The 24,253-nt window shown below is 42.3% G+C and overlaps 1 protein-coding gene across 1 annotated transcript; it reads right to left on the reverse strand.

Moving 5' to 3' along the window:
- Positions 1 to 109: 109 nt before the first annotated feature.
- On the reverse strand, positions 110 to 10,645 carry LOC143373580 (uncharacterized). Its single transcript, XM_076820991.1, has 5 exons — positions 10,602 to 10,645; positions 2,974 to 3,201; positions 1,353 to 1,532; positions 1,006 to 1,174; positions 110 to 701 (listed from the first exon to the last, which is right to left on the reverse strand). The coding sequence occupies exons 1-5, from the start codon at positions 10,628 to 10,630 to the stop codon at positions 303 to 305; spliced, it is 1,005 nt and encodes a 334-aa protein (XP_076677106.1). The 5' UTR covers positions 10,631 to 10,645; the 3' UTR covers positions 110 to 302.
- Positions 10,646 to 24,253: the final 13,608 nt, after the last annotated feature.

The raw sequence follows: 24,253 nt of genomic DNA on the forward strand, positions 1-24,253 counted from the left end.
AGTACCCAAGACTTGTTTGAAGTACATGTCAATCACCACCCAAGAGCCAGCAGCCCCCCGGACTCTGATAGAATACACATTGCGATGAGGGGATATAGTAACAAGTTACTTAAAAAAGAAAATCAACTCGTTTATTGATTTCCTAGTCGACAAGTTGCACGGCTTGTCGAGTCCAACCGGTTGCTCGTTGTCGTTAGTCGTTCGTATCCAGCGCTACCTCGCCGCGTCCCTTCGCCTTCCGTTCACCCTCGGTCCCACATCTGGGTCAATGATCCATTAAGTTGACACCCGTACAATTAAAATCAATGGATCAAGTCCCTCTTCCTCCTCAGCCGTGTCGTGATCGCGTCCGACGAGGACAGGATCGACTCGGTTCGACTGAAGGGACGACCGTTGGAATCGCCATCGTTCGTAAGATCGTTGGAGGGCACGTTCACTAGCGACTTCTTGTAGAACCGTTGATCCTTCGCAATCGATGTCCTCGACGCTTTGCCAAGCGAGGGGGTGGTCGGTGCGACTGCGTCCGAAATTTGTCCCTTGTTCGTCGGTTCCATGAGTTTCGTGGGTTTGATGAGGATGAAGCTGCTTGGCGGCGAACCGACCGAGGTGTTCGCGTCAGTTGCCGTTGCGTTGGGCGCAGCTTTCTTCGGAGGATCCTGAGGAGGCTGAGACGAGTTGGGAACGACGGTGGGATCCTTTCTCTAGAGAGGAAATACGAGCTTGATTATAAAATTCAAGGTGAATTGTGACCTTTGCGTTTGGGGTGGATTTAGAGGACGAAGTTGAGGGAATTAGAAGTTGGGAGTATCGAGGAGGGGTGAAGGAGGTTTGTTGATAGTGAGAGGTGGAGGATTGTGTGGGGAATGGTGGAGAAAGTGATAGGGGAGGATTGATTTGTTGAGTTTGTTAAGAAGAAATGAGAAATTGTTTGAAAGTGAAGGAGGACTGAAGGGGAGCTGTGACAGTGGAAGTGGGAATCTGTTGTTGGTAAGATTTGATACTTGCGGGGTGGTTTCGGAGTCGCATCATCATCGTCCGCCATTGGCTATGGTTTACTTTGGGGAACTCCAGTGGTGACTGCTCCACACCCTTTACCGCAAACAAGCGGAATCTTTGTACGCTGACGATTTTGTTGAGAGGAATGCCCTCGCAGAACGGCATCAAGGAACGCAGCCTGTTAATCGAATGGATTATTATTGTTACTATTGCTCTAGCTGTCAGAATTATGTAGTAAAGAAATGTGTGGGGACTCGACAAAGTAGGAAGAACAGTTTTCCACGAAAGTCACTCTGAAATTCGCAGTCGAACGTTTTTGCATGAAATGAATCGGTATAAAAAGAATGAGATCTTACCCCTCACGTGGTATTGGGGGAACGCAACCCGCGAACGTGTAAACTGTGATACGTTTGATCGTTGCGAAGACTGGGCTCTCGGAGGATATTGCAGCACCTTTGTCGCGATTTTCGTTTAAATCCGTCGTTTCATCATCGGTCGCTGTCGAACTCCAACTATCCTCGTTTGAATCCAGCATCCTGCAAGGGTTTGCGATTGAGAGTGACGAAACGAGTTGTTAAAGCAGTTCGGGGAATCTTGAAGGCTGTGGGAACCTCGAAAGCAGAGGGAATCTCAAAAGTAGGGGGAATTTCAAAAACAGAGAGAATATCAAAACAGGGGGAATCTCAAGAGCAGAGCAAATCTCAAAAACAGAGGGAATCTAAAAAATTGAGGAAATTTCAAAGGCAGAAGGAATAAAAAATTGGGGAATTCTCAAAAGCAGAGGGAATCTCAAAACTTGGGAAAATCCAAAAGGCTGAGAAAATTTGAAAAAAAACAGATAATTTCAAATGCAAAAGGAATCTCAAAAATTGGGGAAATCTCAAAAGCAGAAAGAATCTCAAAAATTGGGGAAATCTCAAAAGCAGAAAAAATCTCAAAAATTGGGGAAATCTTAAAAGCAGAAAGAATCTCAAAAAATGGGGAAATCTCAAAAGCAGAAAGAATCTCAAAAATTGGGGAAATCTCAAAAGCAGAGAATTTGAGATCCGAAAAGCTGAGAGAATTTCAAAAGTAGAAGGAATCTAAAAAAAATGAGGAAATCTCAACAGCAGAAAGAATTTCAAAAATTGGGGAAATCTCAACAGCAGAAAGAATCTAAAAAAATTGGGAAAATCTCAAAAGCAGAAAGAATCTCAAAAATTGGGGAAATCTCAAAAACAGAGGGAATCTCAAAAATTGGGAAAATCCGAAAAGCTGAGAGAATTTCAAAAGTAGAAGGAATCTCAAAAATTGGGGAAATCTCAAAAGCTGGGGGATCTGAAAAATTGGGGTGTTTCAAAAGCTGAAATAACCTCGAAAGTTGTAGAAATCTGAAAAGTTGAGGAAATCCGACTTCCACAACATCCCTGCTGGAACAGCCAGTTAGAACCGCGTTGAATTTTGATCTGGATCTATCTGGTTCAATGCGGTACTACCTGGATTTTCAAGCAGTGATTTGTGCCAGTTCAAAAACGAATCCGGTTCAATGCGGATATCCAGATCGATGGATGAAACAGGATTTGCATGTGCGAAATTTATCAATTTCTATCAGGAATTGCCATTTGTATAAACCCGGAAGTTTCGTATCTGAAATTGCGGATCAAAAATCTTACGGATTCAATCTGGAAATGCCACAAGCTCTTTCGAGTCCGTCGCGATCCGGATTGGCAGAACAAATAATTCACGGGATGCATACCGTCAAGATTTTTACATGCATATCCGGTTTGAAACCGATAGAAAATATTTCATCGGGTTCGATCTGGAATTTACGGGAAGAAAACCGCATAAATCCGGATTTAAAATTTTTTAATGCGGTTCTAACTGGCAGCTCCAGCAGGGATCCTTCACGGAAGTGAAGAAACTCCTAGAATTTGAAGGATTTCCAAACGCCGAGAGAACCATAATAGACGAGGAGAACAAGAAAGTTAAAGAACTCACCGTTTCGGATCACAAATCGGCATATTCTCGTCCACGAAGAGGCAGTTATAGGTGGTAGGGTGGCTCGTCGTGGGGGTTAAACTGTTTCTCCCCGAAGCATTTTCTTCGCCATGTAGGAGAGATTGACTCGTCGACAGCATTACAGCGAAGAGCACAAAGGCCGCCGTAAAATTGTCCCTCATTGTTCCCATTGTCCACAGGACGGTTGCCTTGCGTCTGCGGAAAGTTCTGCAACGTCGTTGATCGTTCTTAATAATGTGGGTGTGAGAAAGCCGAGGAGGCAATCTCCTAGGCTGGCCGGCGCGAGGAATGAATGTTTTGCGATGAAAGAGATATGCGCGGCGAGTGAATGTTTAGGTTTGAGTGTCGATCCCCTAGCAGCATTTCTGGTTGGCCCACAGTATCCCCAAGTTGGGAATTAGTTGGCCATCAAAATGCCAACCATAAATGCTACTAGGGTCGCGGGTGGGTATGACTCTAAAGGTACATCCAGACGTTGATGCAAGAGTCATGAAACCTGTATCGTGATGCATCAGTGTTTCATGAATCTTGCATCAGCGTCTGGATGTACCTTGAGAATGCACGTGGAAATTGTGCACAGATGTTTGGACGGGTGTGATGTGTGTGTGTTCTGGAAAAGCGTGGGGTGATCGTTCATCGAAGAGCGGTCATCAGAGTCGAAGCAGAGACCCCAGCGAAGTAATATCGAGACGTATATAATACGCACACTTAAATATATAATTAAATATACAATAAACTTGTTTAGAGGTACGCGAGTCATCTCATTCACCCTGTTTCTGATCCGGTCGCTTCCCAATCGCACAATAACGTTACGATATTGTGAAGAATTTGATATTGCAACTCGCGATGCTCTTGTTAACTCCCCGATGCGTCTGCCAGAGAAGAGTGCACCAAAAATTTCAAGGTAACCTTACACCGTAATGATTTACAACGAAAGTACAATTCGTAAATAAAATGTCACTTGGGACTACATATAATGTAGTCGGATTATGGAGAAAAAATCTGGACTGGAAGCTGATGGCAGCAGAGACGGATAAAATTGTATTTAAATAAAAATTTGGAGTATTTGAAATTTCGATTTCAAATAAAATATAAAAATTTTATTTTTATACATTAGCCCAGAGCCTTTTCAATGATCCGAAGAACACTGAACTACTACAAAATAAGTACTCCAAAGATATTTTAAGCCTCGATGTACCTGTACAGACCTGCCCAAATAAGGTCACAGAATACTTAATTCTGAATCCACTGAGATGAGGAAATCTGCACTGCGCCCTTCTATGCTCGCTTTTATACAGAGAAAGACGGCGAGGGTGGAGCTTCCGTGTGGCAATTTCGGGTCCATTGGTGAAGAAAAAGTCCCACCGTCGCCGCGATTTTCGGTGGGGAGAGGGTAGGATTCGTTGGGACTTCTTTGGGCCTGGTCACGTGATCCTACTGACCACGCGGATCCCCGTGAATTTCGCTCTTGACAGGCCTATTATGAGGGTGGATCTACGGGGTGTACGATTTTAATCGGTCCACGCGACTGTGGTTGAAGTTATACGCGGTGCCAAGAAATTTTTCGATGAAAGGTGAACAGTGTCGATAATCGAATAGCTTGGAGATGCTTAAAGACGTTAGGAAGTCCATCCACTCCTGATCGACGTATATATACGCAGTCAGTTACTAGCTTTTGCTACTCATCTTGACCCGAAATCTAGATTCTGATTTTGTAAAAAGAATTGTTTTTTATTTATTTATCTTCTTTGTGAAAAAATAGCCACATTCATCTCGATTAGGTGGGTATAATGAGCTGGGACAAATTTCGCGACCCCAGTTTACCGTTTGAGTGTTTTTAGGCGACAGACAAACGCACAAACACTTTTGGCTTTATATATTAAGATAAACTGGTGAACCCAAACCCTGGACTTATAAGAGTGGGTGTTACCGGAAGGTTTGCATTGAATTATGATCCAGCAATTAAGTAGGTATGTTAACTTAGAAGTTCAAATAGGAACAATTGATAATATTTGCCATCACTGCTCCGGCAGGTGATGTACAACAACAATTCATCCTAATGTCAGGAAATATTACGAAGAAATCAAGCTTTTTTCAAAATACTTAATTTCCTTAAAAGATTTTAATTCTAATGAACATGAATTAGTCACGCTAAATAATTTTTGTTTACTGTTTATAGTATTAACAAACATTACCCAAAAAGTACTAGTCACAATTTGTATTCATCTCCTTGTAATTAATTCGCAAGAAATACTTGATTTTCAAGCGATCCGACTGCCTAGTCCCCGTTAAGGAATCGCGGAGTTTAGTATGCAGAAATAGAGGGAAAGCTTTCAACCTAATCCTCGACAGCTGCCAGCAATTTTTTCTCAATTTCTCTAGGCTCTAATAAACCATGCCCCAGTCTAAACTACTCAATATCCAATTTCTGTGAAAATTAAATATTCCATTAAACATAAAAATTCGCGACCCTTGCTGCAGAATAATTAATTTTTCAATTTAGAATTACACAGCTCTCGTTCCCTTTCGTAATCCTTTCTCTCCCTTTACTCCCGTAACAAACTTCCGCGGTGGTCAAGAGGCTCGTTGTCTTTAGATAGTGGTTAACAAAGCCAATTAATACACAAACGTAAAAAAACACTGCTCTCGCGTGGGTGAACGTGAAAGGGTCTTTCGATAGTTTCGCCCGTAACACGACGACGAGGATAAGAAGCCGTTAGTTGCCAGGAAAAAGAAATTGACAGAATTATGAGTGCACTCCGTGAATATTAGGTCAGAAGAGAGGTTCCCCGCGGAACGAAGCTTTCTCGCGGGTGGCCACTTCGTGGCTGCTAAAGTAGCCCTTAAAAAGCACGGACCCATCCAGGCTCCCCTCCCTTCGTCCAATATTTACTTCCGCGGTTTATCAAAGACCAGACGAAGAGGAATTCGAGCTTTCCGCGGAAAAGTGCGCGGGAAAGCCTGCGCTCCTTCTTCCAAGACTTTGAAATAATGGCGGTGATGCACCGAACGCGTCTACTCTCCTAAAATGCAAATTTACATTTTTCGGAAATATTATAACGACCTCGAACAGACAACGCCGCAGACATAATTCTGTGAAAATCGGGCATTTTGTAATCTAACTTGTGTTCCAAAAAGAAATCTGTGCGCAAAATTACTTACACTGGACTCCGAGGCTTTGGGACGTTGAAACTTGAAGATTTGTAAAGTTTGATACAGAAATGAAAAACAGAAATATTTGTTTAAAAATTCCGGGAGGTGAAGGTAGTCGACCTCCGGTTACGAGTTCGGGGTGAATTCTTTCGACAAGCTTCCCCGCACCATTACTTAATTACGTGACTTCTTAATTGCAGTGGAGGGGCGATGCACTTTAATAATGAGTACAGTATTAAGAGCGTTTCGAGCGGTGTTTCCTCGAACAGTAATTCAGTTTCCGAACAGATTCCGTTGTTACTAGACGGGTAAATTTAAATTCTTGAAAGTTCCGCGGAGCTGCGAGGCAATAAATACAAATTAAAGTTTCAGGACAAGTTCTTTCAAGGGGTTTCTTTATCTTTCTGCTTTAGCCTCTCAGGGCGCAGCATATTTCGCCAATAACGACGTCAGGTTTAGCAGTTTCGAGTGCCCCTTCCAATAACAACGAAAATAATGAAGCACGTTCGAAGAGAAGGCGTCGAACTTAAACTGGCGAAACTTAAGCCACGGCGAAAGACGTAAAAGCATATAATTCATAGAAATTCTAGGGACCTTAGCATTTCGTGCAATTCCCTTTTCAGAGTCTAATTCGCATGTTCCCGTAGCCTTTCACAGATACGTGACGTTCCTGCGAGGCGCGGGAACGCATGAGGAACGCCCAAAGGAAACGGTGCCACAGCCACGGTTGATTTTAATTTCGCCTGGAAATTAAAAGGCGCGTGGGATCTTCTCCGGGCAAAGTGTCTGCCGGGAGGGCTAATCTTTTCGACATCAAAGAAACTCGAAGATTCGAAAGGACCTCGTTACGGGGAAATAGCGAGCCTGTGGAAATTCTGTTATAACTCCTCGCTGTAGGGTGTCGAAGGGGCGTGGGTGACGGATCCACGAGGCAGGGGTCAAATGCGGAGCAACAAATCCCTGGAAATTCCCGTGTTTCGCGGGGCTGCTACGACAAATGGCAGAAATAGGTGCATCCGTAACGCTTGCAACGTCTCCCTTCTTCGATTAAACAATGGACCACTTCCTCAGCCACTTTTCAAGTTAGAAGAGAAGACTCAAGAAGCGAAAGGATTTTCGTGAAATCACCAATTGCTGGAGTTTCTTTATTTTTTTAATCGGGAATTACTTCAGATTACCGAGGATGATTGGGCGTCTTTTTAAACAATATTCTGTCGAATGTACGTAGTCGGGGAGCATTAATTATTTATTATGTAACCGCGAAGGTAAGCGATGGTCGTTGCGTTAATTAATTCCGGCAATTAAACAGAGAGCCGACGGCAGTGTTCAAATAAACGCAGGCCAGACGATACGCTAATGCAACGACACCGCTAATAGCGGGTTAACAATGATAATTCGCCCGTTATCGCGGCCAAAGTGGTACAGTACAGATAGATCGTAGGGAAATGGGTGGAAAACAAACCGCTCGATCGACACCAGCAAGTGATGTTGGCAGCCTTGAAACATTAAACGAGATAAATCCAATAGACTTCCATTTAATTAGAAAAATCAATGCTGTATGGGGTAAACAGCGCGATGAATTTTCACGTACTCGATACCAAAATCGATCTTGCTCGATTCAGTAATTTCTATGCATATTAAGTAGCTAGAATTCATCCCAATGCAATCATTTCAATTTCCCCCTACTTTTGCGTTAAAGTGAATCGTGATTTTAAATAAGACGCTTTCACAGTTCGACAAAATTTTACTTTTTTTCGGACTTGTAACGTTCAATAGCTGTTTCTTATAGGTTTTCGCGTGCTGAAAACGAATCCGCAGTTTGTCGCTATCGCCCTCAGTTTTTGAGAAATTCGATTTTGAAAAAAACTGTAAATTTTCAACGTTGAACTTCTTTTGTGTCGAAACAGTAATACTTCCCGAAGGAAGAATGCGTGGAGTAGTCAGATTTTCTCCCAGAAACCAAAACCCTTAGTTTTGGAAATAAATTGAAAGATATTTGCAAATATGGGTGTATTTCGGGTTCTTTTCTCTTCGATCGCTGTTTAAACATATTTAAATGTTCACAACGCACTAATAACTTATATCGTTGTATTCGGGAGGAATCATAGAATAATTTGACGGAACTAGCAACCAAATAACTATTACTGTCTCGACATAAACGATGTTCAACGTTGAAGATTTGCAGTTTTTTTCAAAATCGAATTTCTCAAAAACTGAGGGTGATGACAAACGGTTTGCGGGTTGGTTTTCAGCGCACGAAAGCCTGCAAGAAACCGCTATTGAATGTTACAAGTCCAGACGGCTGTGGAGCTGTGTTATTGACAGCTTCATTAACCCCTAGTTAATTACCTAAAGTACCTATTCACACGAACAGGATGGGCTTCATAAAAATATCGATTGAATTTTTTATGCGCGATTTAAATCAAGGGTGTTAAAATTTCCGGAATTTTCGATTACGAGGGACGGGGAGAGAATGTCGGTGTTCGATTGTACAGTTGGCACAATCGGGGAGGAGCTTGGAAAAGTAAATTTTTGGGGTACGCTGACCTTCGGAAGAGATGAAAAGGTGCGGCTTTACAATGGGTCAGGTACCAAGCCCCCGAGCCCCGTTTCCTTCGGGTCAATTATTGAGATGTAGATTTCCTTTCACCGGGGAGCGAAGAAAGATTCCCAGAAAGCTCTGCTCGTCGCCTACTAAAGGAATACCACCGTGGGAATCTAATATGCAATTCAATTTGGATATAACAAAAAAAAACTTTCAACGTTGGCGCAAACAAAAATTCGACCAGCCATCTTTCTCGATTGCCGCGTTAATTAGCTGCGTTTAGCATAATTATGGGGCGCGGCGCAGCTATCTGTAATTAGCAGTGGCAGTATAGTCAGCCATAAAACCGTAGCCCCGTGGCAAATGGTATAATCTACATTCGATTACGATCCATTAGCGAGGGTTCTGCGTTTCCGTTGCAATCACGTGCCGCTACTCTTCTCCAAGGTCCGGCCAATTGCAAAAGTGTCCAAACTGATTTCCATTGCGCGAAGGACAATCACCGACGATTCCTGCGAATCCGTCCATACCGCGCATCGTAACACGATAAACGCCCGAATTACTCGGTCAACTCCCTGCCCGCGCATCAGCTTCTCTCTCGGCTCTCAATTCGTCTCAATCAACTGTCTCGCCGCTCCGATACTGTTGTATACCAACGTCATTTAAATCTATATAAAGTATTAGTCAGCGCGTTAGTTTTCCAGATAGCAATAGTAAGCATCCTGAAGTCCTTCTTTTATCACCTTATCCGTACCCTATTACTCATCCTTGAACCTCGATCTCTATGCCTCATCCCTTAAGGGGAGGTTCTGGTCTAAATGTCGATTTTTCTTTTATTTCATTTTTCGAATGTTCAACCTTTTAGGAAAACGGGTTTGAAAGGATTTGTTGAAATTCGTAAAATTCCCGAAGTTATAGGCATTTGAGTCGCGGCAAATACATGGGTCACAACCGGCTACTCGGCGCTCACGTAAAACTTCAAATGCGTTTTTCTCGAAACAGTGTTCTCAAAACGGTGGGACCTGTATCTTCAAAAGTTATTATCCGATTCGACTGAAACTTGTTTTATTTTGAAGATTATTCTTTTGGCTAGGGGGGGGGGAACTAAAAAAAATTACAAAAAGTTGAAAATTTATAATTTTTAAAGGCGTTGAAAGGACGAAAAATACAGGGAAAAGTGATTTCAAACGTGAAGTGTCGTTATTTTCTAAAAAAAATATAATTTTTGTAATTTTTTTTAGTTCCCCCCCTAGAAAAAAGAATAATCTTCAAAATAAAAAAGGTTTCAGTCGAATCGGATAATAACTTTTAGAGATACAGGTCCCACCGATTTGGATCAATTTTTTGACGCCTTAACTTTAACGACTCCCCAGGGCTGTTTACACTGATTAATTATAAAACAAAAAATATATTTCTATAACATAAGACATCCTTAATACAATGCAACAAGTCCCATTAAATTATATATAGTAGTTTTCCTTTAATTAATTCCTAAATATCACCTATTTTTTGGGGCTCTAGACCAGAACCTCCCCTTAACGGCCGTTAAACTCAGGACAACCCCCACTTTTCAGCTTACCGAAAACCGTACATATATATATATTACACGCAATTCTTCCAGTCAGAAGTACTTGAGCACTTCAGTCCGAATAGTCTGGACACGAGAATCTAGTTCTGAATCTATAATCTAGTATTTATCTGTAATCGTCTTAGTTTCCGTTATTTGTATAAAGTTATTTAATGAAATAAAAGTAATACGAAAAATACGGAATACAACAATACCGCAAAAGCCAGCAGGCGAATCTACCAAAGAGCAACGAGAGAGCGCCGCGAGGCCTTTAAAATCTCCTCGCAGCCCGTCCGGCAAGAAATCCGAATCGCTCGCGGCGGAATTGGAGACACGATCGACCTGAGAATCGTAATGAACCCTGCAAGCATCGACGCAACGACTCTCGAGACCTCTTCTATCTCCCCCTCGGCACCCAACAAAACTGCGGAAAGTTGAACGACGCGCAGAGTCGCCCGCACGCTGCCAATCGGAATCGTGGCGATTTGACGCGTGTGCGTTCGGTCACGTGCGCGTGTCACCAGGCCACTGTCGTCGGAGCTGCCAATAAGGCGGTGGCCGTATTATTAACGTAATTACGATAATCGATCGTCCTAGGCGGCTCCTGGAGGGCACGGCCCAGCGTGGCCGATATAGTCGTCGTTAATAATGCCATTATTACGGTAACACGGCGGGCAATGATGTAAGGTGACGTGCGGCAATCTGTCAGGGGCCTGGCGAGACGTGCTCCCCACGGCGTGAAATCTGCTCGCGTGCGCCGTGCCCCATCGCGGTACAACGGCTTGACATACCGACGACAGAACCTTGGGACGATTAAACGGCGACGATTCCACGCGAACGCCCTGCGCCTCTCCGCAGCACGCCCTGCGCCTCTCCGCAGCACGCCCCGCGCCCTACGGAATTCCAGCGGGCTCGGCTTCAGGAGAGAATACTGCCTCCTAAGGACTATTCAGCGCCGTAATATCGTCCCGAACGCGGTTTCTCGGGCGAGAGGCACGCTGAGGTGAACGGCTCTGTTGACGCGCTTTGATGGATCGCTCGATAGGTGTCGCCCTTCTCTTCCCAGAGATAGTGATCCTCCCGGGAGTGATCGGCATAACTGCAGTCATTTGGGACAAAACCGAAAATACACGTAACCTAAACGTTTATCTGTCTCTTTCTATCAGTATTTCTCTTTCTATCGATATTTCTGCCTCTTTCTAGCAGTATTTCTGTCTCCTTCTGTGTTACAGTTTCTTTCTCTGTCTACTTCCACTTTTGCCCCAAATCGCGGCCACCAATCAGCGACGATACACGTTGTTCCGATCACTGCCTAGAGAGTCACTACTCAGAGGATCCGTACGCTTGCGAACTTTCCACGGGATCGACGCTTCGCTTCCGAATCAGTGGGAATAGTATACCCGCGAGGAGTTGCGGGGGACGGAAGAGGAATGGGAGAGAGAATAAGCGAAATTTTGGGCGACGGTGGAGCGGAGGGAAGCGGGAAGAGCTGGGACGGAGAAGGGAGGAGGGAAGAGTGAGGATAATAAGCAGATTAGAATAGGAATGGGAGGGTAGGAAGAGTTAGGTGTAAGTTAGGTTAGTAGACAGAATGAACGTAATAGGAAACAAGAGGTCAAAAGTGTAGAATAAGAAGTATAGCGGAGAGTCGAAGTAAGGATACCATTAACATGTATATGTACATAGGTATATGAATACTTAGTGCAGGGGAGATTGAAGATAACCCGTGTGGAACAATAAAGATGTTTATATACATTGTATAGCATGTACCCGAGTCTTGAAAATTTTCGAAGTCTCGGTGGGTGTTCAATGCAGAGATGAGGCTTCCTCTGGTTCGAGGTATGGCAAGTTGGTTGCGGTGTAATGAGTTGGAGAGGTATAGTGGTGTTGTAAAAGCAGCAGGGGGTGAAGTGGGGTCCCTGAGGGTATCGTCGATGAGTCAAGGTTCCAGGGATAGGTTTGGTGTGGTTTTTGGATAATGGTAAATTCGCTGGTGGTTCGTACCCTCAGGAATATCGATTCTCATTTTCCCCTGGATAGTTATAAGCATCGAGTCTATTTTCATTTATCCTACACTAATTTCAATTTGGAAGTGTATATTTTTCCAGCTATATCCCTGAAGTATTCGCCCTCCTCATAAGGAGGCTAGTCATCCAAAGACTTGGTTAATGGACAACGATATTGATTAAAATATTCAGCAGGTAGTAAAGAAAACCCGCACGGACGCTTAAATATTGAAAGTGGGACAACTCGATGCCTCCACGATCGCAGGAGCAGCACGCAAACGAGAAGGAATGGAAGAAATGGACATCAATGGTAACCAGAAGGCCATCAGAGCGTAGTCGTTAATAAGTGGCTCTGTAGTAATTGCAACGAGATCAGTAGTAACAATAACGATCCCCCGTAGTACACAAGGGTCACGGGAGTGCGATCGGAGCGCGGACAAGGCGGCAGCCCGAGGAAAGCGAAAGAGAGGACGGGTTATCGGCACGACGTACTATTTATAAGCATGCCCACGGGCCATTAAAAATACGTTGCGTCGCGATGCAATTGTGTCGAGCGTTTATACCGGGTATAAACAATCAGCGCTCGAGGAGCGTGCAGACCGACCAGGAAGCACGGAGTGTCTAACAAAACAGGCTTGGGCCCATCCTCGATCACCAAAATACGAAAGACAACAGTAAGAGGAAAAACGCGGCTACAAGCTCCCTCCGCACATGGGGCATTAATATTCGAACCATAAGCATTCAGCCTAGAGAGTTGTATAAATATGGATACATAGAGTGATACTTCACTCAGTAAAAGTATTAACTAAGAAAACCCTTGCATATGCCCCCCGGATTATGGTCCCCAATAACCATGAGACTTCCTGTGATTTTCCAATATTGAATTCCCAATTGAAGACCAATAACCACAGCAGTACTCTGCGCAAAGTGTCTACTTCCTTAAAGAAGCTTCTGTAGCGCTGGAAATTACTTTATATAAATTTAATCCCCCCCCCCCCCGCCCTGTTTCCGGGAATGTGTATCGTGACTGGAGCGTGCAACGACTAAAGGGACCCGACGTCAGGGCGAAACGGAATAAATTGCGGTTTGATTGAACGCGAAAGCGGACGGCGTTGAAAAAGAATGTTCAAATTGCTCTTGGTTTCACGTTGAATGAAAACTAAATTGGATCAGCGGCTCGCCTCCTCGATGGAAAGCGGGGGACCGGGGCGGCTTAATAGAAATGCGCGAGAGGAGGTTAAGGAACATGAACTTTTCCACGAGTCTTATCGAGCAGCTCTGTTTTTTCTAAATCGGGTGCCAGTGTGCGGCACTCTGCGCGGAGCTCGTCACTTCGGGGTCAGAAAAATGTCCCACCAGCGTGGAAAGGTTACCAACACCGCGAACCGTTCCGACGCGACTTTCCCCGCGACTTCGCGCTCGGAGGCAACCGCTCCTCCGTCCCGGCTGGGCCGATTCCTGCGTCCCGTCGCCGGTTTTTAGCCATTCGAGGCCGAGCTTAGCAGTATCTCCCCGGCGCCAGGGGCCAAGCGTGGCTGATTTAGCGAGAAGCCGAGGATTTCGTAAGCAATCTTCGGCGGCCCGCTAGAAATTGCTGGCGACGAGGACGGAGAGCGTTCTGTGCATGATTAATCGAGAGAGTAGCGCGGATGTCGCGGCGGAGAGCGGTGGACGGTGCTTTCACGCTTCTAATGGTGGATCGGAGTGTACGCGAGGGCAGAAAAACAGGCCGAAGCCGCGAGGGGTTATTGGAGGACGTGGACAGAAGTTTCCCGCCGACGTAACCGAGCGTGGATCAACCATCGAACCCCCCGTAATTAACAGCTCTAAAGCTTCTTACCTTAATGACACTTGGAGAAGGAACCTTCGAGATCCAATCTCCGCTCGGCGCTCCCCAACGGTAGTTAATTCACTGTGCACAGTTGCCCTTTGGAGTTCTCGGAACGACCGATGTCCATACTCACAGCCCGAAATAAGTCGATCACCTGCGGCGAGGAAATACTTCTTCGCGGACTCGGTGCTGGCTCGTTGATAATACGATGTTACAGGCGGATAATCGTTCTACGGCACGTGAAGTTCGAGGCATTCAGCGGTAGATTGAAGTGCGGAATTGAAGGGCGAGGGTGGCCCTTTGAGCAGAGACGCGCTACGGACAGGGAGGAAGACAGAGTGAAGAGGAGGCACGAGACGAGACGTTCAACGTCCACGCTGACATCGAGCGTACTACTACCGCGGTTGAACTCGCGATATCCCGGTCGAAAGAGATTAGAACAAGTGGTTCCAGGTCCCTACCACGAGATTCTTCTCCTGGTGCGGAGATTCCGCATCTAGCTGGCCCCGCGTCCCTCCGATTCCATCGAAAATAGTGGTAGCGCGCGTGGTTGGCGTGTGTTCATGTTAGGGGGGCGATCGATTGTGCTTTTTGCATAAACGAGTCGCTGTTTTTGGTGGTAAATATGTGGATTCGGTAACGGTAAGCATGCTTTTATTTATTTACGTACCATCGCCGCTGCGCTATTTTGCGCGATGAACTGCCTTGCAACGCTTTCTCTACTCGAAGAAAATTTTTGTTCCTGCTTCACTTGCAAATACTTCTCGATTACGCGTTACCTATGTTATTATATAAGTTTGTTTTGCTTTCAACGCTGCGGTGGAAGAATTTCCCTTGCGTTTTAAAATACGACGGGGGTAGTTAATTGGAGGGCTGAGAATCTTTGTCGCAAACATCTTTGTTTCCGCAGAGTAAACGAGGAATAAGAATCACACTGATATTTTAATGTTAAGGGGAATCACTGAACTGATAATTTGGATTAACCGTTAGTGTTGCCAGATTTAAATCTACTTATTGTTATGATAATTTTATTTAACCCTTGAGTAATCAATATATGTGCTCATGATGAACGTTTTGTTACTGTATTATTGAGAAAGACGATTTTAATTATTTACCCTAAATTACTGCTATTTTAATGTTCATAGCTGCACCTTTGTAGTGGCTCCCGGTGTTAGCCAGGCACGGATTCGCCCGTTACTAACAAACTCCAACAAACAAACTCAAATTCTCGGCTTCACAGCCGCCAATCTTATTGCCCTCAGCCTCGGCTCGTAACACTTAACTAACAAGAGCGACTAATTGCAAGTGTCGTCGCTCTTATCAGCACAACGCATGAACAGTATAAATTAATATAACCTTGTGCTAACAAATTAAATATTAAAAGAAAAATTAGAAATTAAATTTTTTTTTAATTTTTAAAAGAAAGATTAGAAATTATTTTTTTAATTTTTAAACGAAAGATTAGAAATTAATTTTCTTTAATTTTTAAAAGAAAGATTAGAAATTATTTTTTTTATTTTTTAAAAGAAAGATTAGAAATTAATTTTCTCTAATTTTTAAAAGAAGGATTAGAATTTTTTTTTAATTTTTAAAAGAAAGATTAGAAATTAATTTTTTTAATTTTTAAAAGAAAGATTAGAAATTAATTTTCTTTTAATTTTTGAAAGAAAGATTAGATTTTTTTAATTTTTAAAAGACAGATTAGAAATTAATTTTCTTTAATTTTTAAAAGAAAGATTAAAAATTAATTTTTTTTTAATTTTTAAAGGAAAGATTAGAAATTATTTTTTTTTTTAATTTTGCAGTATATATATTATGGTAACGTTTCGAGCCATTAGATGTGTTCCCACAACTGTAACATATACATAGAGTTTTTCATAACAGTAAACGCAGAATATTATTTTACGTGAAACACCCTGCGAGTGACTTACACCGCTATGAATCTCATCCGTCCAATAATTGGTGAATATATCGAATAAAGAGGGGAACGGTTTATTATTTTATTTGAAATTATTCAGGCGTGAATTGAAGGTAGTAGGGCACGCTCAATGCATGCATCGATAGCGAATAGTGGTTGAAGTGAAATGTCAATAACGCGGCATAAGTGGAATTATGTATGTCATTTCTTATATTAGATCTGTAGGAACTCGCTGCAGGCTAACGTTATCTTCAAACTGTTTAATAAAGATATTCTCAACAGCATTCTAAATAATATTCTTAATACTTTATACACCGTACAATTTTTCGTAATTCAGCAATTCATTGCATGCGAATGTACGTAAGTGCAGTTTAGAGGATTGCAGTTTGAACGCGATGTTCAAGTGACACAGCGACGCAAAGTGGCGCCTTTATGGTAGCACGCTACATTACAACGACCCCCGCGACACTCTGCCAAATGATAACAAAACGAAAGAAGAGGAAGAAATAGAAGCAGAAAAAATTCGTTACACGTGTTGCCTCCTATCGTACATGTGACCCGGAGGTCAGTTCGGCCGGCTACCGTTGATTTAATCTGAGGTCAAGGGACACCTCGTGCTATACGTACTGTTGATCGAACATTGCCGTTTTTCGATACGAACGACGCGGCCAATCGCAGTGCTGCTCGACGTTCAGGTATAAATAATACGAACGCCGCCAGCTATTTATTCTCCCATGTCTAATAGAATTCTACTACAAAGTTAACAAACCCCCCAAAGAAACATTAAGCACTCTCGCACCATAAGAATTAAAAATGGCAATAGGCCCAATTTAATTCCAACTAAAATCAAACTCAACCCCCATTTTCATCGTCAATACTCTATTAAAAAATCTACAAGCTTTAAAGTAGCACTTTAAATCATTCACTGTACTTTATAAATTACGGTAAGCTTATAGAGCCTATGCAATGTACTGGCCCTTTATTTATCGTTTTATCTCTGCAAACATGAATCAGACCAACTACCTAAATGCTGCGTAAATGTAAATACTGCGTCATCCCTGCTACCCATCGGTGGAAACTCAGCGGCTCCTCGTTGTCCGCTGGGCCCGAGCTCGGTGACCGCGCTCGTTGAGACGACGGGCCGGACGGGCCGAGTCCGCATTTTATGCTCCCAACACGTAGGGTAAATCCCGGAGACGCGGTCGACCTAATATAAAATGGCTATTAAAACTAATATAGATATTACTTATTTTATCAGAACAAACCTGTATGTTCAGAAGTAATATCTATATTAGTTTTAATAGGCATTAGATATTACTTATTTTATCAGAACAAACCTGTATGTTCAGAAGTAATATCTATATTAGTTTTAATAGCCATTAGATATTACTTATTTTATCAGAACAAACCTGTATGTTCAGAAGTAATATCTATATTAGTTTTAATAGCCATTAGATATTACTTATTTTATCAGAACAAACCTATATGTTCAGAAGTAATATCTATTTTAGTTTTAATAGCCATTAGATATTACTTATTTTATCAGAACAAACCTGTATGTTCAGAAGTAATATCTATATTAGTTTTAATAGCCATTAGATATTACTTATTTTATCAGAACAAACCTATATGTTCAGAAGTAATATATATATATTAGTTCTAATAGGCATTAGATATTACTTATTTTATCAGAACAAACCTGTATGTTCAGAAGTAATATCTATATTAGTTTTAATAGCCATTAGATATTACTTATTTTATCAGAACAAACCTATATGTTCAGAAGTAATTCTCGAGAATTCTCAAGAAATATGATCTAATTTCCGATTTCTCGAGAAACAAAAAATATAGAGAAATCAGGAACACTACCAGTCATCTCTTCTCTTACATCCCGAAACCTTTAAAACCCAATCGCATCCCCTTATCCAAGAGCATTACTATTCCAAAAGCCACCATTCTCAGCCCCGAAGTCCAGTCCAAAACAGTTGAAACTCCAATACACTTAATTAAGTTAAATAAATACCTTTATCTAGAGACGCGGTAGTGTCTCGACGCCAAGTACATGTTCGACACCCTGTACATGGCGACTGTCGCTACCGCTATCATTTACTCCTCGCCGGGCTATTCCAACCTGACCTGAAACTTATTTCATTAATATCTCATCACGCCTGCAATATTTCCTAAATTCAATGGTATTTTTCTTACGTATATATTATTCTTACAACCTGAAGTTCATTTATCCTCGTGTCCATTACACCTGGAAGAACGCGAAGGGAGTGGCCGAAGGTCAGCCCCAAGTACGAAGTGGACTAATTTCCATTAGCAGCTTGCATGAATTTGGAAAAGTGATCGGCGTAGCGTGTATCGTGTTCCCGGGGATTATCGGGTTTAATGGGGCAACTAACGATCGTGCTGGATCGCACGTGATCCGTGGCGGACGCACGTGCAGCCAGCACGTGGTCACGAATGCAAAAGCCTGGGCTCACGTGCGCCGGGCACGCACGCGATCCGAGAAAAGGCCGGAATCGGGTTGCAACGCGGGAAATTAGCTTGTAATCGTGATTAATCATCGACCATCAGGATCGCGGATTATCGGTCGGCTCGTTAACCCCCTTAATCCGCGCGAAATGGCAATTGCGTCGCCGGGAACGCGCCGATTTCCGGTTACAACCGCTCCCCGGGACGCTCGGGGTCTCCGGATCCGTCGACTTACAGCGTGGAGCAGACGGTTTTCTTGTTCCGCTTTGCACCGTGGCCAGGGATGATCGTTAACCCCGGACGGGTATTTCTCGATTCAGTGTCGAGATCCAAATGGAACACAAAAACACCGAAGTTGAGAGGAATATAACAAAGGTGCTATTCTTTTTAGTATTGAATATTCCAATTTACTATTCTCGTCATTTTTTATAGTCCTACTTTTTTATAGCACCGCGGCAAGGAGCGCGTTGGAAGGTGTACGGTTTCTATTCGAGGGAAAACAAAGATAAAGGGAGAAGAGATGTAGGAGAGCGAAAGGGGTAAGTTGGGGGATGAAGATTGAATATCCCTGTTTTACCATCCACTTTAAAATTCACGGTTGTTATTCAAAAGGGGAGTAAAAGGGCGAAGCTTGAGGAAGGTAAGGGACGAGAGGGCGGGAAAAGGGAAATACGATTATTGTAAGGCAATGACAATCGGCAAACGGGGGGTATTGGATAAAGGAATATAAACTGCAAGTCCTTGTGGCCCAAGAGGGAACAATAAACCGCTTGTCCTCTATTTATTGCACTTGTATTTCTTATTATAGTTTATTAAATAAGCTGAAGTGTTCCCATTGTCCTGCTTCCTCCTCTGTATAACACTCGATTGAGATGTAAGGCGTCACGAGCTGGTTCCCTGTAAAATTATTCCTCCGCGATTTAAAGTACAATACTCGAGGGGGCGGTTCGCGCGACAAATACGGGAAATCTCCTTTTACTTGTTTACTTATCCCCTTTCGCAGCGCGGTAGTCCATTATGTTATTCTCTCTCGTTACGCAGAACACGGGCTGCCTTATTTCCATGCAATATATTTTATTAACAACTACGGGAACGCCATAATTGTGCCGGCCGTTTCGAGAAAACTGTCTCCGCGATTGGATTTGCCCAGTACTGCGAGATTTCCCTAAAGTGCTCTCGGTTGTTTCCGCCTTATTGTTAGATCCCGCTGCTTTTGTTTGTATGGAAATAATGGCAACGACCTATTTCGAAGGTAAAGACCCCGGTTTGTTCCGGCCCAGTCGATTGTTTAAAGGAGATACGAGAGGTCGGGTTTTACCTGGCACGAGAGGGTGATTTCTTGGACGGCCTCTTTAAAAGTGACGTTCTAACGTGGCAGAGATAGCAGATGTACATATTGTTACGAGCGTCGTTTGTTGCCAGCGGCCGCTCGTCAACTATCGTTGCCAACTGTCGGCTGTTTCTTTTGTCGTGGCAGGGTAAATAATCGCTCGCGGAATCCTGATAAAACTGGATTATGCGCTCTTCCCAGGGCGTCCGGAGACTCTTTTTTCCAGGGAAGGACAACTTTGGGTGATGGTAAAGAAGAATATACCCCTCTTCCTATTTTTAACCCATTTTCTACAGCCAATTTAATTACAAAATTAAAATCGAAATTTTAAAATATTCCCTTTTTTAATAAAGATTTAAATTAATAAAGATCAGTTTTGAAAAATAAGCGATTTTTTCTCAAAAGCCAGGGGTGCAACTGCCCCTTTTGCACCCCCCTGCGGACGCCCATTTCTCTTCCACTGCTTATAACTTATAATCCATTAGGAAGGAACAGATCGTCTAGAAAATAGGTACTTACTGTAGAAAGTATAAAAGTAGCAAAATCTGCGCGATGTAAATACGAAAATTCTGTCGCGAAAAGTCTTTAGGGGCGGGTAGCAAAATATCCCCCGAGCAGAATGATCTTTTTGGCAAGCGCAAAAAGTTTTCATTGGCACCGTCTATGAATTTTAACTTCGCTGGCAACGATTCTACAAGATCTCGGTAATTTCTGCGGTTAAATTCCTATTCTCTTTATAAATCATTGCGCTTGTAAATTATTCCTTTCGCCAGTTCCCCGTCTAATAGGCCCCACAAATTTTCCATGGAACTGGCGTTCGTTGAACGATTTGTGCGTTGTCTGCACTTTCTATGAACGGTGGTAATTCCGTTATGCTCCTGATCTATTTTAAATCGGAGGTATTGGGAAATCGTCGGGGAAGATTGCAACGACTTCCTTCGACGCCTACAGCACGACGACCCGCGTAGCTCGTAGCAGATTTGCGGCACGGTGGCCTCTGTGCAGGGGTATTTTTAGCGGCGTCACGAATTTTTGGACCATGATGGGCTCGATGTCCGTTTCATTGCCCCTCGAACTCGTCGTTAGCCAATTCTGCTCGCCATACAAACAAGGATCGCTTCCGGTTGCCGCTCGTTAAATGGGGTAGCTCTCATCCCTCTCCATCGCCTCTTCACAGCTTCGATGGCCCGATGAGTCGCGAAAAATCAGAATTTTAGTTAAACACCATCGTGTGTGACTCTGTTGTAAACAATAATTCATTTGTTACAAATATCTCGCTTAAATAGACCACCTGGTGGATGTGGTTCACCTTGATCCGCAGTATAATTTTGTTTATATTGGACTTGTAGCTTATGTTTGGAAAATCCTATCCAAACACCAGTAAAAATACTAATATATCTTCTTTTCTAATATGTACCTTCGATATCACCCTCCTAATACCATCGTTGAGAAGGAATATTTTCCCACTCCATTCTTCTAATTTCTAAAACCCAATCCAGAAGTGGTAAAAGCACTATCTTCCTTCCCAATTTAATATATTCCCAATACTTGCCTCTCAGGATCATAACCCCTCCCCAAACCTTCTCTCCCACAAATCCAAGGTAGGGTAAACTTGGGTAAGTTCGTGGTACAGGTTACTCCGTGGTACTTTCTCATTTATCTGTAACTCTAAATTGTCTGACTCAATTTAGATGGAATAAAAACTAACAGACAGCGTTGATCTTCTAATTTATGGTGTGGTAAAATAATTAGTCAATTGATGTTAGTGTGATAGAGTGAGGAGCGTTTTGTTCCAGCAGAGCATTATTCGTGAAGTTTTTCGTGCTAGTTGTGGACGATCGATTGTTTATGTATTATATGTGCTTTAGAAGATAAATGGAAAGTTCAAACTGGAGGTAAGTGATGGTAAAATGAGAATTTAACAAGTCTTACTCTTGAAATTATCATACCATAAGGCATCAGTGTTATTTTTGCTTATGAAAAGTGACGAAATTTTTATTTTTCGTGTGCCTGAGACTGCGTTTCTGATTGCGCTGTTTGAGAAATTTTTATGGTCAATACCAGAAACAATGTTTCCTTACGTCTTAGACATCTAACGATCATGAAACGATTGATTATGCACAAAATAACAATAATATAAAATAATATGAAATAATATAAAATCATATAAAGTAATATAAAGTAATATAAAGTAATATAAAGTAATATAAAGTAATATAAAGTAATATAAAGTAATATAAAGTAATATAAAGTAATATAAAGTAATATAAAGTAATATAAAGTAATATAAAGTAATATAAAGTAATATAAAGTAATATAAAGTAATATAAAATAATATAAAGTAATATAAAATAATATAAAATAATATAAAATAATGTAAAATAATATAAAAAAAGTAGCTGATGGCCATATCACGGGGTAGCGAGAACTATTACGGAATAACCAGAGTACTATCACGAAGTAACCAGTCATGACAAATTAATTTTGTATATTTTCAATTAAATATACTTAGTAAATTTCTGTTAACCTATTATTTGTTTCTCTGATGTCTGACCTATCATTACACCCTAGTCTCACTTTCAGAATATGCAAATATTGGCTAGTAAATAGACAAATTTTAAACTATCACGGACTTACCCGAGTTTACCCTATCTCCAACGTCACCTAGCTTCCCTTTCAGAATTATGCTACCACTATTAGCCAACAGTCCCAACTAGGAAACCCCTTCCATCTTTTATTCCTTTTTTTCTACCACCACCCACATATACCTTTCCATCAGCCACAATTCTCCCTTAAACCCTTCATTACTACTCTCCTGAAAAACCAACAATTACTCGCCCTGCAAAAAAAAGGTCAAAATCCAAAATTCAAAACGCAAGGTGAGTAGAAATGCGGACACGACGGTGATTCACTTGACCCTAAACCTAATCACCTGTTTTCTACTTAAAATAATCAAAATCAGTACAAAACCTAAAATCAAGAGCACAATACGGTAGGGTAAATGTCCCAATTACTGCCAGCGTCCCTATTACTGCTACTTCATTTATTTTACTTAATAAACACGCAACGTATAAAGAATAGTGTAAAAACGAATTTATCATAAAATTGGGACTGTTCTTCTTACTATTATACTACATTCTATATGCCTTACATTTTTTTTAAGTGAAATAAATAAAGTGGCAGTAATAGAGACATTTACAGTAATTGGGACGTCTACCCTATCTGTTTTTGTTATTAAATAAGAACTTTTACTGCAAAAACTCTGCAAAACTGTTCCTTACCACAGCTAAAACACGGTCGAAAAATCATGAGTCTCTCATTTTAAAAGTTTTCCGTTGCTTATGCTGCACTTCGATTATCCCCAAGCTCGTGCAACATTCACGTAAATGTTTAAATAATTAAAATTATTTTGTTGCGACTACAGTACAAACGTAACGCTTATAACAATAAGAAAAATACGAAATGAGCAGAAATGGGGACATGAGCGGAAATTAGGACATTCACCTTATGCAGTGAATTCGAGTCTCTCCCCATCTCGAAGAACACACCGCTGGCAGCCCACCAAGGAAGTTGCTCCAGCGACGCGTGCGCGTCGGGTCATCCAGATTTGCAGGAAACCGCGCGCAACCACCCCCTGATAAACAACACGGCGGGGGGTTGCGATTTGCTTCGCGCCACGACCACCGACGAGCAGCATTAATAGCGCAATAATACCGCAACGGCTAAGCCTTACGGTCCAAAAAGAAACTAAGTCGACGTCTGGCTTGGCCAGCAGTCAAATGGCACCCGCGCCTCTATCCCCCGCGGACTTTATTCCCGTCGATTCTGTGCGCGCGCGTTTCAAGCATCTTCTAAGCGGCCTTCCTCTTCGTGTCGCAACGAACGAGGGGGGGCGGGCTACGTTTCAGGCCCGAGGGCCACGATTAAAAATCCACCGAACCCCGTCTTGGCGAAACTTGTTTCCTTTTGTATTTATTCCTGCGGGGGTGGGTCGAGATAATTGTAGCAAGGATTGGTCAGTAGAGGGTGAAACATGGGAGGAAGATAAGAGTCAAATAATAGTCAAATAATAGTAAAAATAGTTGTATCCAGGAAATGTTAGACAAGATTTGTTTAAATAATAGATTCGATTTTTGACCCAATGAAGTAACGATATAGGGATCATTGGAGTTTTTGGGGTAAGAAGATTAAGACAGCGTATTCAAGGAAGATTGTACTTTTGAAGTAGAAATAATCGTGGAAGCTTGTAAATATATGCGAAATATGATGCAATACGGCGGTCCGCAGACGCTTCAACAATTCGACACGAGTTCGAGGTATTTTCGGAACGGATCACTGGAAGCAAATACTCGAGGATGCTCTTCCAATGATTGAGGCTCTCCTTTGAGATTCAAGCGAACTCGATGTTGATAATCACGCCGACCGAATTGC

Source organism: Andrena cerasifolii, chromosome 1 (genome assembly GCF_050908995.1).
Source record: "Andrena cerasifolii isolate SP2316 chromosome 1, iyAndCera1_principal, whole genome shotgun sequence".
In the NCBI taxonomy this organism is placed as follows: domain Eukaryota; kingdom Metazoa; phylum Arthropoda; class Insecta; order Hymenoptera; family Andrenidae; genus Andrena; species Andrena cerasifolii.